The sequence below is a fragment of the Enhydra lutris genome, unplaced genomic scaffold (genome assembly GCF_002288905.1).
Source record: "Enhydra lutris kenyoni isolate GAN:26980312 unplaced genomic scaffold, ASM228890v2 scaffoldscaffold8, whole genome shotgun sequence".
Lineage (NCBI taxonomy): Eukaryota > Metazoa > Chordata > Mammalia > Carnivora > Mustelidae > Enhydra > Enhydra lutris.
The window spans coordinates 7,550,336-7,567,395 of NW_019154092.1; the positions used below are offsets into that span (position 1 = coordinate 7,550,336).

The following is a 17,060-nucleotide window of genomic DNA, read 5'->3' on the forward strand; positions in this document are numbered from 1 at the left end:
TGCACATGTGTTCTCCAATTTCATCTTTAAAAAGTATATAATGATGAACTTAATTTCAGAAGTTAATCTAGTCAACTCCAGATATGTTAGAGTCAGAGGAGAGAGCTTTTATTCTAACCAAAGAACCATCAATTCACCTTTGTGGAATTTGTGACTGTGGTGCATTTGAAACCCAAATTTTATAAATATGACAATTCTTTCTGAGGCAGTAGGGCAGATAGATAGCCAGAACACTGACTTCAACCCAACTGAAACAAGATAATGAGATGATGTTCATATTTGTTCATGTTAGATTCTTAGAATAATATTGTTCTCACAGATCAGATCAAGAAAATGAAGCATGGAATTCTTTCAAGATATGAACATTTTAATGGAGTTATCCTATGAATTGCAATTGTTTTTTTTTTAAGATTTTATTTATTTATTTGACAGATAGAGATCACAAGTAGGCAGAGAGGCTGGCGGGGCGGGGGTGGGGGGGAGCAGGCACCCTGCTGAGCAGAGAGCCCAATGCGGGGCTCGATCCCAGAGCCCTGAGATCATGACCTGAGCCGAAGGCAGAGGCTTAACCCACTGAGCCACCCAGGCGCCCCTGCAATTGTGTTTTAAAGCAAAAACAGAATGACTTCGAAGCACACATCTAGAACGTGGAGACTGCAATTCCTATTGATGAGACTTTCTTTTCCAGGGGAGGGCGAGGGAGAGGGAGAATCCCAAGCAAGCTCCACACTCAGCATGGAGCCCGATGTGGGGCTTGATCTCATAACCCCAAGACTGTGACCTGAGCCAAAATCAGGAGTTGGCCACTTAACCAACTGAGCCACCCGGGTGCCCCCAAACATTTTTAATAACAATGAGGATATTCTAGACCCCAGTTTATGTGGAAAAGCAAAGAAGGGAGTGAAAAGGAAACCCAAAAGGAAAGATGGATGTGTTGACACAGTAGGACAGAAGTCTCAGCTCCCCATTACAAACCTTGATCAGTGGGAGACAGGAGGACAAAGCTGGGCAGATAAATTCCTTTCTCTCCCCTGGGACCATTTTGAGCTCCTCTGAGCTCACAGGAGTCATCTGCTGACCTATTGCTGAGTTCTCCTCACAGATCACAAAGCAGAAACCAGCACAACAACTCATTCCAAGAGGACAGGATAAAAACCCCCAAAAGCCCACACCAACACTACAACATGGGCACTCCAATGGCACTCTTGCCCCCACTCCACCCGTCTTGACAGCAAAACACTGAATATACAAATCTCGAAAACGGTAAGCTCCTAAAAAATTGGATTCAACAATCACTTGGTTAATTGAAAATGGTTGAATCTGAAAACACTTTTTTACAGAGGTGGTTTATGGATTACTGTTTGCCATTGAAAGGATCACAGGATGTCCGCCATATATAGCTGAATGAAAAGCCTAATTAAGACAGCATATCAAGAACGAACACTCTCTTCTACAAGAGAGGGAGGACGAGAGAGAGGGCTCCTTTTATATTTCCCGTACTCAGATGGAAGAGTGATTTTTCAAGACTATGAATTTGTGCCACAAATGTAGTCCAGAATTAATATCGTGTATGCTAGGCAGAAGTGTTTAGATAGTTCCACAAATAAACAAATACTAAGTAATTAACACATGAAAGCACTGTACTGAACATTCCCCCCTTTGAGGACACAGAATCGATGTCTTCATCTTATCAAATGATAAATCCAAGGAGATTTTGTTTGTTTAAAATTGTGAAGACTAAGAAGTACAGGAGCCAATTTCTACAAGGATATGGAGGGATAATGGAAAGCGCTGGACTCCAACAATTAATGAGACAGAACAAATAGCATAAGGCACACGCAGCAGCCGGGAAGGTATTTTTAGCTCCAACATTAGGCAACGTCATTACAAGCACGATTAAATCCAGCAACAAGCCACTAGCACGGCTGAGAAAATGCCATCACTGGAGAAATGCGAGACCGCATGGAGGGATAGCAGACAAGGACGGCCTGAGGATAACTAAATCAGGCCTTCGAGGGTTAGAGGGTTCGATGACCACAAAGGTTGTGCAGGCATTTCTCGCACGCTCTCCACAAATCTAAATTCTAAAAAGCATCCCCCTGAAGTTATCACCCAAAAGTCAGTCCCTCCTCCCTAAAGCACAAGTGTGCACTTGGCCTTCTACACATAATACTAATAATTACAAAAACAGATACTAGTAATAATATATATAACTCTGATACAATAACACAATAAATAGTATATGATACAATATGTACAATATAATAACATATATAATACTAAGCTTTTAAAAATTACATACATTGCAACATAGGCACAGATGTCTACCATCTCCAATCGTCAAATTTCAGGAAAAGCAATTAGAATAATTAGAAATCTGGTCATACGGAAGATTTTCTATTGCTGTTTTGCTTTAAGATGGTCAGAGAGCAAGCTACAAACTATAGTAGTTACTTTAGAGGACCGAATTTCATCAAAAGCAGTCACCTACTTGAATTATATCAGAATAGGTAAAGACATGTCAAATACTCTGTTTAGCTTATACAGAAATCTCTCTTCTGGAACACTGTTATTACCAAGTGAAAATGGCAGGTCATAAAGAACCCTGAACGCTTTGGGATGCCTGGGTGGCTCAGTGGGTTAAGCCGCTGCCTTCGGCTCAGGTCATGATCCCAGAGTCCCGGGATCAAGTCCTGCATCCAGTTTCTTGCTCAGTGGGGAGCCTGCTTCCCTCTCTGCATCTGCCCGCTTGTGCGCTTGCGCTCTCTCTCTCTCTCTGACAAATAAATAAAATCTTAAAATTAAAAAAAGAAAAAAAGAACCCTGAGCGTTTTGATATGAAGTTACCAACACACGCATAGTGAGAGAGCTGCAGAATGGTCACTAATGTCAATAGTGGAAACCAGGGGCACCTGGGTGGCTCAGCGGGTTAAAGCCTCTGCCTTCGGCTCAGGTCCTGATCCCAGAGTCCTGGGATCGAGCCCCGCGTCGGGCTCTCTGCTCAGCTGGGAGCCTGCTTCCCCCTCTTTCTCTCTGCCTGCCTCTCTGCCTACTTGTGATATCTGTCTGTCAAATAAATAAATAAAATCTTAAAAAAAAAAATAGTGGAAACCAGACTTATTGCGGGGATCATTTCATAATGTATAAGAATATCAAATCACTACGATGTACACCTGAAGCTAATATTGTATTACTTCAATGTAAAAACTAAGTTTAAAAAACAGTGGAGATATCTGGGTGGTGGGATTTTTGGATAATTTTACTCTCGGCTGCATGGCTTTTGTGTGATTTTTCAAGCAGAACAAAACTACAAAGCAAAGCTCAGGACCCAGACTGTTGGATCCAGATTTCAGCTTTCCACCTAATGGGCTGTGTGACCTCGAGCAAGTGATTTAACCTCTCTGTCCCTCTGTGACCTCACATATAAAGAGGGATAAAATAGTCCCCACTTCAGAGTGCTGCGAGAGGACTAAGGGTGTTTGTTAGTACACGGAAGTCATGCGAACAGTGCATGGAATGTAGCTAGCCCTCAGGAAATACCCACCAATAGTAGAAGCAGTAGTATGGCTAAGACTTTTGGTAAAATTGACTGAAGCTCATTAAAAGTGGCCGCAAAAGAAGCTACTTCATGGCCAAAAGTAAAAATGGGAGCAAAAAAGCTTCTCTGCTTAAGTTTAAATTAATAACCAAAAAACCAAACCCCAAACCCCCAAACCCTAGCAGATCGACATACTACAAATAAACGTACATAGTAGATAAAACGGAAGTTATGTAAAGATGAGATCCCTGAGTAGACATTTTCTCCTAGCATCCGTCCTCTCATTTCAGAGGTCAGCAGGCACAGCGGACTAACAGTTAGAGAGGTGCTCTAGGTAGCGACTTCGTGTGTGCAAATCTGTGCTCTCAACTTAGCAGCAAAACAGAAGACGTTCTAATGAGGTCAGCGTTTGTAGGCCAGAAGATTCGTCCTGATTAAGGAGAAAGACATCTTTAAAACCCTAGTAGCCTTAATCTATAAATGCTGGAGTAGGGAGTTATATAAAATGAAAGTTACAGAAACACACACTTGACTAGTTAGGAGTCGATAATGAAAAGGATACTTTATCCCTGGGTTCTCTTGCTTTGAGGGATAGATAATCAATAATGGAATTCAGTAGCATATTACAAGGTGGTAAGAGCTGTGGAGAAAAAGAAAGTGAGTGGAGCAAGGATGGGAAAAGGGGAAGTGTTAACCTTTGAATAGGATAGGTCGGTAGAGAAGGTGACACGTGAGCTTGAATCAGACAAGGGGAAGCTCAACCTAGTTTACTCCATAATCGTTAGCTCTGATGAAAGTTTTTTTTTTTTTTTAAGATTTTATTTATTTATTTGTCAGAGAGAGGGAGCGATCACAAGTAGGCAAAGAGGCAGGCAGAGAGAGATGGGGAAGCAGGCTCCCTCCTGAGCAGAGAGCCTGATGCGGGGCTCCATCCCAGGACCCTGAGATCACGACCTGAGCCAAAGGCAGAGGCTTAACCCACTGAGCCACCCAGGCACCCTTCTCTGATGAAAGTTTTGAGCAGGATGGAAGCCCCCATGGAAGACAAGCTAGTGGTTATCCCTGTCACTTATCTGGACTGCCCCTTTCAACTTTGATAATACACACTCCAGTGCTTACACTGTCCTGTTATAGACAAACTGTGTTGGTAACCATTTCATTTTTTTTAAATCTAAAAACATGAGCTTCTTAAATAATCTTCTCCATCAACATTTTAGGCAAATCAAAGGAATTAGGAATGAGACAAGTCATTGGATGTTTCTGGTAACCCAACGTCCATTGTCCCATTTTCCAGTAAGAGAACCCAGATTTTCCTTGGGTAACTAAGTCTACGGGACTTCCCACTGGTGTGGCTCAGGTGGGGCTGATGGCAGCTCCTACCTCTAGGGGTAGTGTATTACTGGGCCCTACAAATAGGAGTGCCAAGTCCCCCTTGAACGCTACTACAGAGTGTCAGGTTCAGGAGAGGAACACGTGACCAAACCAGGCAATGAGACACGGGGCATAACTTGCAGAAAAGAGGAGCTGTTGTCTGTGGGACTCCTCAGGTGGCAGAATGCGGGCCTAGGGTCACAGATGGAGACATCCTTGCCACCCTTAGGGAAGAGAAGGATGTGAGTCTGCCTAAAAATGAAGCCGGTCTAGAGGGAAGCAAGCAGAGAAACAGGAACAGAGCAGGGTGCCTCTGACAATACATTTGGAGGACTTGAACTTGGCCCTGACTCAAGAGGGTGACCCCATACATTTTTCACACAGTGGAAGAACACATTTCCTTTTCTGATTAAATCACTGAAGCTGGGTTCCTCTCACTCACAACCAAGTGTCTTGCCAAATACAAAAAAATCTTCCTTCGGGGACGGGGCTCAGTCTTTTCCCTAGAAAGCCAACAACCCATACACTTACCCGTTCCTGCCCAGCAGTGTCCCAGATGAGGAACTTATGAAGTTCATTTCCACAAGGCACGGTTTTGGTCATAAAAGATGCCCTGAAAAAGAGAATCAACATCTCCACGTTACCAGGCACCCCTAAAATCTTCACAAAGACTCCTGTTTCACCCAAGTTCCTCTTGCCTCAGTAAGACTCCCCAAGGTCCCTCCTGGGGGGGCCTCTAAGAGGAAAGAAGGGCTGCTAGAATCCCATCACCCAAAAGAAAATATTCTTCATATTCTGTTAGTCCAAATGGAGGCTTAAGGAAGGAAATTGTTTTTAAAAAGCCAAGAATGCGGGGCGCCTGTGTGGCTCAATGGGTTAAGCCTCTGCCTTTGGCTCAGGTCATGCTCTCGGGGTCCTGAGATCGAGCCCTGCATCGGGCTCTCTGCTCGGCAGGGAGCCTGCTTCCCCCTCCCTCTCTCTCCCTGCCTCTCTGCCTACTTGTGATCTCTGTCTGTCAAATAAATAAATAAAATCTTTAAAAAAAAAAAAAAAAGCCAAGAATGCATTCAAAGCCCCAGGCTTCCAAAAACACGGTCCTGAGATAGTATGCTCAATTGTTCTCAGATAATATGCCCCAAATCTCAGGAAAGAAAATAAAACCTAAGATTTTAAAAATGTATTATTACAACAGTGAAGAATGGACAGGGCAGCTAGTCTTTGGGCAAGTCACAGTGTGGGCCCTGCGATGGCACACAGAAAACTGCCTTCCATATGCACCCAGGCTAGGCACCCAACACTAGCAGCAATACCATATCTCATTCCCACCCTGCTTTTATACATGCAGGGGTAAAGGTTGGTGGTTCACCAAATATTTACGTTTTCTCCCTTTAAAAAAAAAAAAAAGGAAGGATTCGAAACCCTCGGCAGATAATGAAACACTTGATAGTTTCTTTTTTGCATATTTCCTGTTAATAAACCTTTTCTTTGTGTTCATGAAAGACAGAAAGATACAGTACGTGGAAAGTTTATACCCTTGACTTTTTTTGTTTTCTGATAAAGCTTCCCATTCATGAAAGTGTAGTGAGTCTCCCCAACAGTGGGACAACCAGACAAGAGAAGACTCCTCACGTGATGGAATTAAGAAGCAGATACAACCCCTGAGCAGCATTCTGGCCAAAACCAGTTCACCTGAATGTAATCCTAAGTAACCAGTAAAGCAACTCCAGAATGTGGAGCATTCTATAAGACAACTGGCCCAAATGCTTCAAGTAAGTCAACGTCATGAAAAGCAAACAAGACAAAAGGCAGGAAGATTGTTCTAGAATCTAAATTAAGAGAGAAGAAAGAGGTAAAACAACCAAATGACCCTTGACTGAATCTGGAATTAGGAGGGAAATAACTTTTAAAAGACATTTTGAGGACAACTGGAGAAATTTAAATTTAGATTTTATGTCAGATATTATCATTGAATCAGTATTAATTTTTCTAGGGGCGCATGGGTGGCTCAGTCAGTTAAGCATCTGACCCTTGCTTTTAGCTCAGGCCAAGATCTCAGGGTCATGGGATCAAGCCCCTCATTGGGCTCCACACTCAGCATGTAATCTGCTTGTCCCTTTTCTTCTGCTCCTCCCCAACCCTTTCTCTCCTCTCTCTCTCTCTCAACTAAATAAATAAAAACCTTTTTTAAAAAATTAATTTTCTATGTGTGATAATGGTATCCTCATTATGTTATTCTCAGGAGAGGCAAAGTAGAGTTTTTAGGGTTAAGGTGTCAGGCTGTCTACCCTGCTTCTTATGGCCCAGCCAACCCACCCCGTCCAGCACACTGTCCAGCCCTACGTCACTCAGCACTCACCCCAGTAATGTCTCCTCAACTTCTCCTACTTTTCCTCAACACTAAGAGGCAAACTACACAAGTCCCAAGGAGAAAAGCATATGTTCCTGCAATTCCCACACACTCCTCAAAACATACACAAAGCCAAAAGTTAACAGTTTTATTTATCAAATGACGATTGTACTAAATGGAAATTCTAAGTATTTTTCTAAGTGATATGACCCAATATTATCAAAACCACAACTGTCCCATGATGCTTTATTTCTTTTAAAGTGCTTAAAATATACACAGACTACTGATAAGAGTAAATATATTCCAAAAATGGAAATGTTTTTATTATTTTTCCCATTACAAAAGCAATAGATGGACATACCAAAAAAGAAAGTCAAAAAATGAAAGCACAGGAAAAATAGAAATTAATCGTCACGTCACCACTGAGTCACAATCACTGTTAATAAGTTGGTGTATGTTCTTCTGAATTATTTTTATATAATGATTACACCCATAATTGCTCATAATCTGCATACACTTTGTTTTCCCTCCACTCGATGTTATCATGGACATCTTTCCATTTACGTAACTATAGATCAACATCTTCATCTAAAATGACTAAATATATTACACCATATTATGGCTTTACTACCCCACTGATGGATATTTTGGTCACCTATTTTCCACTGTTATGACAATGATTAAATGGATTATCTTTGTACTTACATCTTTGTGTCCTTGTGCAACTATTTCCTTAGAAACATACATGCCACACTGGGTGGGACCAGCCTACATGCCCATGATGACAATGTTGGAGATGCCCTTCTCCCCAGCCAATCCTGATCCTTCAAATCTCTTCCAGCAGGATAAGGAGAAATGATACATCATTCCCATTTTTATTATGCTTCTTACAACTTTGAACGTCATTTTAGTGTTTACTGTTCACTTGCATTTTCCTTTAGTAAATATTTAGTTCATGACCTTTGCCCACCTTTTCATTGGGGTGGCTCCTCCTTTTCTTCTTCACTTCTTGAGTATTCTACACTAACTTTTGTTATAGTATGTTTTAAATAATATTTTTTTCTGGTTTAACCTTTAGCCTTTAACTTTATTTAGAGAAATTTTCCATAAATACCTTGGGTTTTGTTTTTACTTTGATGTAAGCCAGATTTTCATTCGTTCTTCAATAAACACTAGGCACTGGGATAAATAATACACCAACCGGGCCCTTAAAAAGTTCTCAGGCTTAGAAAACTAAGTTCATGCTTTTAAAAATCTTGGAACCAGAGATTTTTAGAGATGGAAAAAACATGCAATATCCAGGCCGATCTCTTCAGTCTACAGATCAGGGGGTAAAATCCGAGTCCTGAGAGACTGCCTTGCCCATGGTCAAAGAGTCTACCAGCACAGTCAGGAACAAAACACAGAGGCCTGCCCTCTCTTCCAGAAGGGTAGAATGAGCGGTTAAATAGCCCCTCAGTTTCCCCATCTGAGAAACAGAACCAATATCTACTTTGCATATCTGGGGGAGCTGTTGTAGGATCAAATGAGGGAATGACATCTGCGAAATTCCTGCTTGACACACAGTAAGCCTTCGAGGAACAGCTTTGTTATAGCTGTCATGCTGATCACACACACACACACACACACACACACACACACACACACACTCATGTACACACCCCTCTCTATTCCTCATTTCCTGCCACTAAAGAAAAGACTACTGATATTTGAAATGATGACTGACAATCCTTGTTCTTTTGGTTGGTTGGGTTGTTGGGTTTTTTTTTTTTCCTTTAACAGCTTTGCTCACATTCCATCTTAAAAAGCTCAAGCATCTTTTCTTCTCATTAGATTATCTTCCAGACTGGTGTGGGGGGAGCCTTGGCAATGCTGAATGGACTTCATTATCTGTGGGAACCAAAATCTGGCAGAGAAGTAACACAATTACCTTGTAAAAGTCGAAACAGAAAGGGAGACACACACATCCACACACACACACACACACACATCCACACACATATATGTTCAAGATGTCAACACAATCTGCTTGAATAGCAAAGCCAAGATTTTTCATTGTGAGTCACAGAAGACGATAAGAATGAACTCCTTTGATGCTGAAACAATGACATTTTACGGCCCATGGCCTTTCCCCGATGGTAGTTTGATCACAGTGGGAAGACAAGGGTAGACTTCGAAAGTGGACTCACTTGGTCGGAGTCATCAGTTCACTGCTCACACGCTGAGTGTGCCTCAACAAGTCACCCGGCTGCCCTGATTCTTGAGGCCAGCAGCGTTAAGAGTGAGAAAGGCCATGGGCCAGGGGCCTGAACTCAAATGTCTCCAGGACCAGGCAGCAACCATACAAATGAACCAAGGGGACTAGGTGTAAAATTAATACTGATAAAAATAATAGTAACAGTAAACAGCAGAAGTGCTATGGAAAGGAGAGTCCGCCCACCCACACAGCACCCAAGGCTCAGGGACAGTGGTTTCTGCCATGTGGGCATGGGTACCCGGTATACCAAGGCTACTGATTTTTTAAAAGAAGCCAGAAATGCAAGTTTATTATGCAAAAATCTCCTAATTCTTCATTAGTGACTTAAAAATGTAAAAGCACTGGGCAGGCTAAACAAAACACAGGGCTAAGCCAGAGTCCCAGTGCACCAAACCCAGCAGCTAGACCATGAGCACGGCGGTCTGTATATAACACAGTCCAAGAAAGGCATTTGTTCCTGCTAGCTTTAGTTTTCCGAAGCTGGGGTGTGGGAACACTTTTTTCAAAATCATAAGAGAACGTAAATTTTGAGTGAATTTTTTAATTGGGCAATTGAACTATGTCAGGAAAGGATAACAGATAAGAATGGTAGAGCCCATCTCAACCTTGACTCCAGAAGAAAAGTGAGGAATGTAGATAGAAAGCAAAACAGCCCAGAATTTACAGTCACTTAATATTATGTTTATGAAGAAATCTTAAGGTATGAGAAAATGCTTCAGTTTGAAGTTTAGCGGAAAACAGCAATTCAAAATCATATATACAAAATGTTTTAAGAGGGACACCTAGGTGGCTCAGTTGGTTAAGCCGCTGCCTTCGGCTCGGGTCATGATCCCAGGGTCCTGGGATCGAGTCCCACATCGGGCTCCTTGCTCGGCGGGGAGTCTGCTTCTTCCTCTGCCTCTGCCTGCTTGTGCTCTCTCTCTCTCTGAGACAAATAAATAAATAAAATCTTTAAAAAAAAAAAAGATGTTTAAAAAAAAATGTTTTAAGACCTAAAGCTGGTAAGTGTACAGAAAAATAAGGACAACCTTTCTGAAAAACAATTTGGCAATATCCAGCAAGAACCCTTAAGAGTGTTCATATTCTTTGACTGAATTATTCCCATTGCTATGAATTTAACTTAATGAAATAATCAGAGGTACCTACAAATATTTATGCCCCAGGATATACATCATACATTATTTTAAAAATTGGGTGCCTGGGTGGCTCAGGGGGTTAAGCCTCTGCCTTCGGCTCAGGTCATGATCCCAGTGTCCTGGGATCAAGCCCCACATCGAGCTCTCTGCTCAGCGGGGAGCCTGCTTCCTCCTCTCTCTCTGCCTGCCTCTCTGCCTACTTGTGATCTCTGTCTGTCGAATAAATAAATAAAATCTAAAAAAAAAAAATGTTAAGAAAATTATAACCTCAATGCCTTAAATGGAAAAAAGAATCATTAAAAATCATTTTTTTAAGTTTTTACGTATTTATTTATTTGAGAGAAAGAGAGATGTTGAGGAGAGAGAGAGGGCAGGGAGGAGCAGAGGGAGAGAGACAAGCAGACTCCATGCTGAATGCAGAGGCTAACACAGGGCTCGATCCCATGACCCTGAGATCATGACCTGAGCTGAAACCAAGGGTCAGATGCTTAACTGACTGTGCCACCCAGGTGTCCCCCAAATCACTGCTTTTTTATACAATGATGTATGTCAATTATTTCTCCATAAAACTGGGGAAACTTGTTTTTAAAGACCATTTAGTAAAGTGGAATTCATAATACAATGTTAAATTACTAAAGATTTTATATACATCTAGCAAAAACACTGGAAGAAGATGTATTAGATATTTACGGTAGCTACTCCCCAAGGCAAATTATGGGTTAGATTTTTTCTTCAAGATTTTGTTTATTTATTTGAGAGAGAGAGAGAGAGAGCAAGAGATAGAACACGAGCAGGAGGGAGAAGGAGAAGCAGGCTCCCCAACACAGGGCTCCATCCCAGCACCCCAGGATCTCGATCTGAGCCCAATGCAGACATTTAACCAACTGAACCACCCAGGTGCCCCAGATTATGGGTGGTTTTTATATTTTCTTCACAGTTTTCTTCATTTTCAATTTTTTATGAATTATATAATAAGAGAAAATAGTATTTCCATCATGTTTCTAAAGATTACCTGATATTATAGGAAAATGTTCTAAATATATTAAGAAGAAAAGAGGATAAAAAATTGTATGTGCACTATGATTCCAATTTTTATAAATTCTGTAGTTTTTTTAGAATGAACATGAAATTTATAATCAGAAAAATTAGACTTTAATCTTGACTCTGTCAAAGAGCTATATAGACAGCATGTAAGTGTTCCATTTATTTTGTCTTCTAAGAAATTTGTATTTATGAAAGAAAAATAAGGCAGAAGATGGAGAATGCATATTGTGCCATGTCAGGCAGAATGTGATATCATTTTTGGTTTTAGAAATTATGTATTTGTTCATCTGCATAGACACAGAAAACACTTATAAGAAGTATGTTAAATGTGCACTTTAGACTAAATATTGGTAATATAAATTGAAGAAAATGGGATCAGAGAGCTAGTAAAATCCTCTGATTTCAAGTTTTATTTTACATTTCTATGTAAGGTCTGAATTTTTCATAATAAGCCTTATAATTTGAGGAATGAATAAATAATGTTTTAATTAATAGACTTTTTTAGAGAAGTATTGGGTTTACAGAAAAAAGTGAGGATAAAGTACAGAGAGTTTCCATATAATACATAATTTTTTAAAAAACCGAAATTTGTTACACAAAGCAGAGTCAACAGAGTTTGACTTGTCTCCAAAATGGATACCAGTGGTCCATACCAATCTCCGTCAGAATGTCGTCCCTCCCACCATGAGGGGGGATTTACTTCTCCTTCCTTGAATCTGAACTGGCATTATGACTTGTTTCACCCAAGATACTGTGACCCAAATGATCTACCATTTATAAGCACAACAATGCTTATACCTATGTGTAAAAGTCATGCTTAGTGCTTACCTAAATCTTTGGTAAGAACATGCATTTCCTTTTTATTTAGAAAAATCATTACAAAAGGAAAACAGATTTGTTATTAAAAATGAATATTTTTAAGTCTAGAAAGGAGAAGATGAGAGTCTCCTCCATTTTCCAAAACCACTCTTCAGCTCTTCAGACTTAATCACTCTTAGAGGTTCCGCTTTTACTAAACACACAGAAGGGAAAATTAAGGAAAATACAAGGACATCACAGAGAAGAGTGAAAAGAATTTCATCTATAAAACTGTTTTGGGGAGCCTGGGTGGCTCCGTCAGTTAAGGGTCTGCCTTCAGCTCAGGTCATGATCTCAGGATCCCGAGATCAAGTCCCGCCTTGGGCTCCCTGCTCAGCGGGGAGCCTGCTTCTCCCTCTCCCTCTGTCTCTTCCCCCTCCAACCCTCCACACCCAGCTTGTGTGCTCTCTAGCTTTACTCTTTCTCCCAAATAAACAAACAAAATATTTTAAAAGTAAGTAAGTAAGTAAATAAATAAATAAATAAATAAATAGATCTGTCCCTGAAGGGGAGCCTCAGGGCTCAGTCTGTTCAGTGCCCAACTCTTGGTTTTCGCTCACCGGGGAGTATGCTTTAAGATTCTCTCCCTCTGGACAAACCATAAGTGACTCTTAATCTCACAAAACAAACTGAGGGTTGCTGGGGGGAGGGGGGTTGGGAGAAGGGGGATGGGGTTATAGACATTGGGGAGGGTATGTGCTATGGTGAGTGCTGTAAGTGTGTAAACCTGGCGATTCACAGACCTGTACCCCTGGGGATAAAAATATATTATATGTTTATAAAAAATAATAAAAAATTTTAAAAAAAAAGAAGATATGGTCCATATATACAATGGAGTATTATGCCTCCATCAGAATGGATGAATACCCAACTTTTGTTTCAAAATGGATGGGACTGGAGGAGATTATGCTGAGTGAAATAAGTCAGGCAGAGAGAGTCAATTATCATATAGTTTCACTTACTTGTGGAGCATAAGGAATAACACGGAGGACATTGGATGAAGGAGAGAAGTGAGTTGGGGGAAATCGGAGGGGGAGATGAACCATGAGAGACTATGGACTCTAATAAACAAATTGAGGGTTTGGGAGGGGAGGGGGCTTGGGGGGTTGGGTGAGCCTGGTGGTGGGTATTAAGGAGGGCACATATTGCATGGAGCACTGGGTGTGGTGCATAAACAATGAATCTTGGAAAACTGAAAAAATAAAATTAAAAAAAAAAAAAGATTCTCTCCCTCTGCCCCTCCCCCCTCTCAAATTAAAAAAAAAAAAGATCTTTTAAAAAACAATGTCAGCGCCTGGGTGGTTCAGTTGGTTAAGCAATTGCCTTCAGCTCGGTCATGATCCTGGAGTCCTAGGATCGAGTCTCACATCGGGCTCCTGACCCTTTCCCCTCTCATGCTCTCTCTCTCATTCTCTCTCAGATGAATAAATAAAATCTTAAAAAAAAAAAAATGCCCCCAATCCATGGAAGTGCCTATTGAGAGCCAATATCCACGGTTCTCTCCCATTATGCACACCTTGCAAGCAGAGGCACAGTCTTTCTCCCAGACTGTGTCTTCAAGAATGTTTGCATAACAAATAGTCTTGGAAGAGAAAAACAAGGTCTCACTCTAGAGGGAAGCACAGACTTGTGTACTTCCCATTATAAAAGATTTGGGTTCCCTAAACTCGGGGTCCTCTCTCAGAACTCAACTCACTGCATATAGCATTTCGTCTGATTCTCTTCACACCACCTGACAGGAAATTAGTGTTCCAGGAACCAATACAAAATGAGAACACTCCCAACTACTACTACCTCCCCTGTGTCTGATCCAGGAATCGTGTGTCCTCTGCCGACGTCTGTGCAAACTTGTTAGATTGGCGTCATGGGTCTTGGTGCATATTTTCACAAACATGTTTCTTAAGCCGTTTTAAACTACAAAATGTAGTGGATTTTATCACCTACCTCACCCCAACTACTGACCTATCGACCAATTGCTGGAGCATCTACTTTTACCCTGCTATGAATCTTCCCCACTTACAAGTGACAGAGACAATCGCCCCTATTCTCATCAATCCCACAGTGTTCCAAAAACACAGACACACATTCTTTCCCTTCTGAAGGAGACAAAACATTTGCCCTCTGCGAAGAGCGTGGTATCTTCAGGGAGAAAATTTAGTGTGTCCAATTTCAAAGAGAGTGAGAAAGTAAGCACGTGCAAAATGGCACAGCGAAGCACATCTGGCAAAAGCATCTGTAGAAAGGGGAAATGGAATAGGAAAATGCTCCTATATTCTAAGGTTGGGGGGTCTCAGATGTAAACAATCTATCTCCCTTCCCCAAGCATAAGAATTGAAATGCTAACACTTGATTAATCCAGAAAGGAGAATCCATCTGCACCCCAGACTATGGACAACTGTGCTATGTGAGTGGACTATGTTTCCAGGCTTACTGGCAGGCAACTCAAAGCAGAACCTTCGGGGATTTGTCCTGTGTCTCATCTTCCATCTGGAAATAAAGCCGACGTGATTTGCAAAGTAATGCTCTTGGAGATCAAGGAGATGGTCTTAGGCTGAAGCCCAAGAGGACAGTCGGCTGGGAAAAAAGAATTATTGGCAGGAACAGTAAGCCCGGACATCCTGCCTAGAAGTCACCGCATTTCTGTCAAAGTCTTTGCAGTTGGGATTGATTCTCACAAGCTGGGGTGAAAACTGCTTGAAGGTGCAGGCAACAAAGTGACCTCTCTGAGTGCTTTGGAAGGAAGAAATGTGACAGAGAAGAACATACAGGAACTTACCCAATGGTCGGGCTGATGTTGTGGTCAAAATGATCCTGGACAAATCGGCACACAATGCTGGATTTCCCAACCCCGGTATCCTGGAAAAGAATAAGGACACAGCCATGAAGACCAAGGTTGTCAGTTCTGACCTAGTATAAATGTAGAACCAGAGGACAGGAGAGGTTATTTCTCATTGGTGGGAGTAGGAGAAGAGGATATTTTCTTCTATCTCTCACCAGTATTTTCTAAAAGGAAATTATTTTGCTTTTGTAGAAAGAAAGAAGTATGGTAAAAATAAGCTTTAGAAACATGGCCCACATCTACACAATAATTAACCTAGAATTTATAAGTATCTCCAGAAATTTGAAAAAATGTTTAAAAGGGTCTAGAGGAGAAGTATGGTAAGGCACGGCATTGCTTTGGTAGAGACAGAACTGGTTTTGTGCAAAACCATAGCTCCCAAAAACGACATAATCTATTTTTGTAGGTATCACCCTGTAAGACTTATGAGTTCTAATTTCTGCATTTCTAACATTTGCTCTTCAGAATCTAATGGGAGCATAGTAACCTCCAGGTCTGCTTATATATAAAGGTCTCATCTCAATGCTCTCTCTTTTAAATAATTCTTTAAAGCTGATTAGGACAGAGGTCCATTATACGTCGGAAATCAAATACATGCATTTTTATCCACTCCCTCCAAACATCTTTGTCAAATGGCTTAAGGAACAAAAGACACAAATTCACAAAGTCAGACAGTTAGGAGACGAGACACCAGACAAGTGACGTCAACGAAAAGCATGTGGTCTAGTGGTCACTGAGAAAGAAGAAGTTGGAAACTTATGGGCCACCAGGGAGGAGAGCCACTGAGAAAGAAGATAAGTCGTGTCACGGAATCTATCCTGAACATATTAAGAATTGGAAGACAAGGCTGAAAGCAGCAGGAAATGTTGAAATTCTGCACAAGAACACACCCTTGGTGTTCCTGGCCACAAAACTCCTCACTTCCAGGAGGAGGTGGAAGCTGAGCCTCCAGGAAACCTGTATCAGACAGCGCTAGGCTTGGGGCCTTGAGATGCTGCTCGGGGAGCCCCATGTGACCCCAGTGCCCCATGTGAAGCCAGGCAGAAGGAGAGGGGAGTCCCCTCTGGGTAAGAGGGGAAATCCTGCAGATTCTGATATGTGGAGTCCCCCAACAAAAAGCCATCTTGCACCAGTCTACAAGCCCCAGTGCTAAGAGACCTTTCAGGACACATTTTAATCTATCAAAAATACATGCTCAGTTAAGAAATGCCACATGTTTATACCCCCCCCCACACACACACAAGAGCAGGATGCTATTTTAGAAGACTATTCAGAGAATAAGATTGACCTTAGAAATTAAAAATATGACAGTAGAAATGGAAATTTCAAAGGAAGAGCTGTAAGATTAAGTCAGGAGACTTCCCAGGAAGTAGAACATACTAGAACAAAGCAGCTGGCCTCAGTTGCCAGTCACTGCTCTTCCAAGAGGGGCGGCTGGGCAAGGAGGCACATGATTCACAGACAACTGAGACACAGAGATGTCCTCCTGTACACGTGTTCATCGTAAAGGATCAGGGTGATGTTCTGAGATCTATATGTAAAAGGGAAACAAGACATAGTTAGCCCAAGAAGAAAACAGTAGTGATGTGGTTCTCTTCTGTTAAAGGTGTCTAAAGGTCAAGGAGGAAATGTTGAAAAATTGAGATGTGCTTTTTTTTACACTGAAATAC

The 17,060-nt window shown here is 41.4% G+C and overlaps 1 protein-coding gene across 1 annotated transcript in view; it reads right to left on the reverse strand.

Annotated features, from left to right (window-relative positions):
* The window catches only part of LOC111142468 (RAB31, member RAS oncogene family), a 130,551-nt gene that overhangs the window by 59,212 nt on the left and 54,279 nt on the right, over window positions 1-17,060 (reverse strand). Inside the window, exons 2-3 of the mRNA XM_022495642.1 lie at window positions 15,328-15,407; window positions 5,441-5,522 (exon numbers count right to left, since the gene is read on the reverse strand). Of these exons, the coding sequence (XP_022351350.1) occupies window positions 5,441-5,522; window positions 15,328-15,407 (162 nt within the window). The remainder of the gene's footprint in view (window positions 1-5,440; window positions 5,523-15,327; window positions 15,408-17,060) is intronic.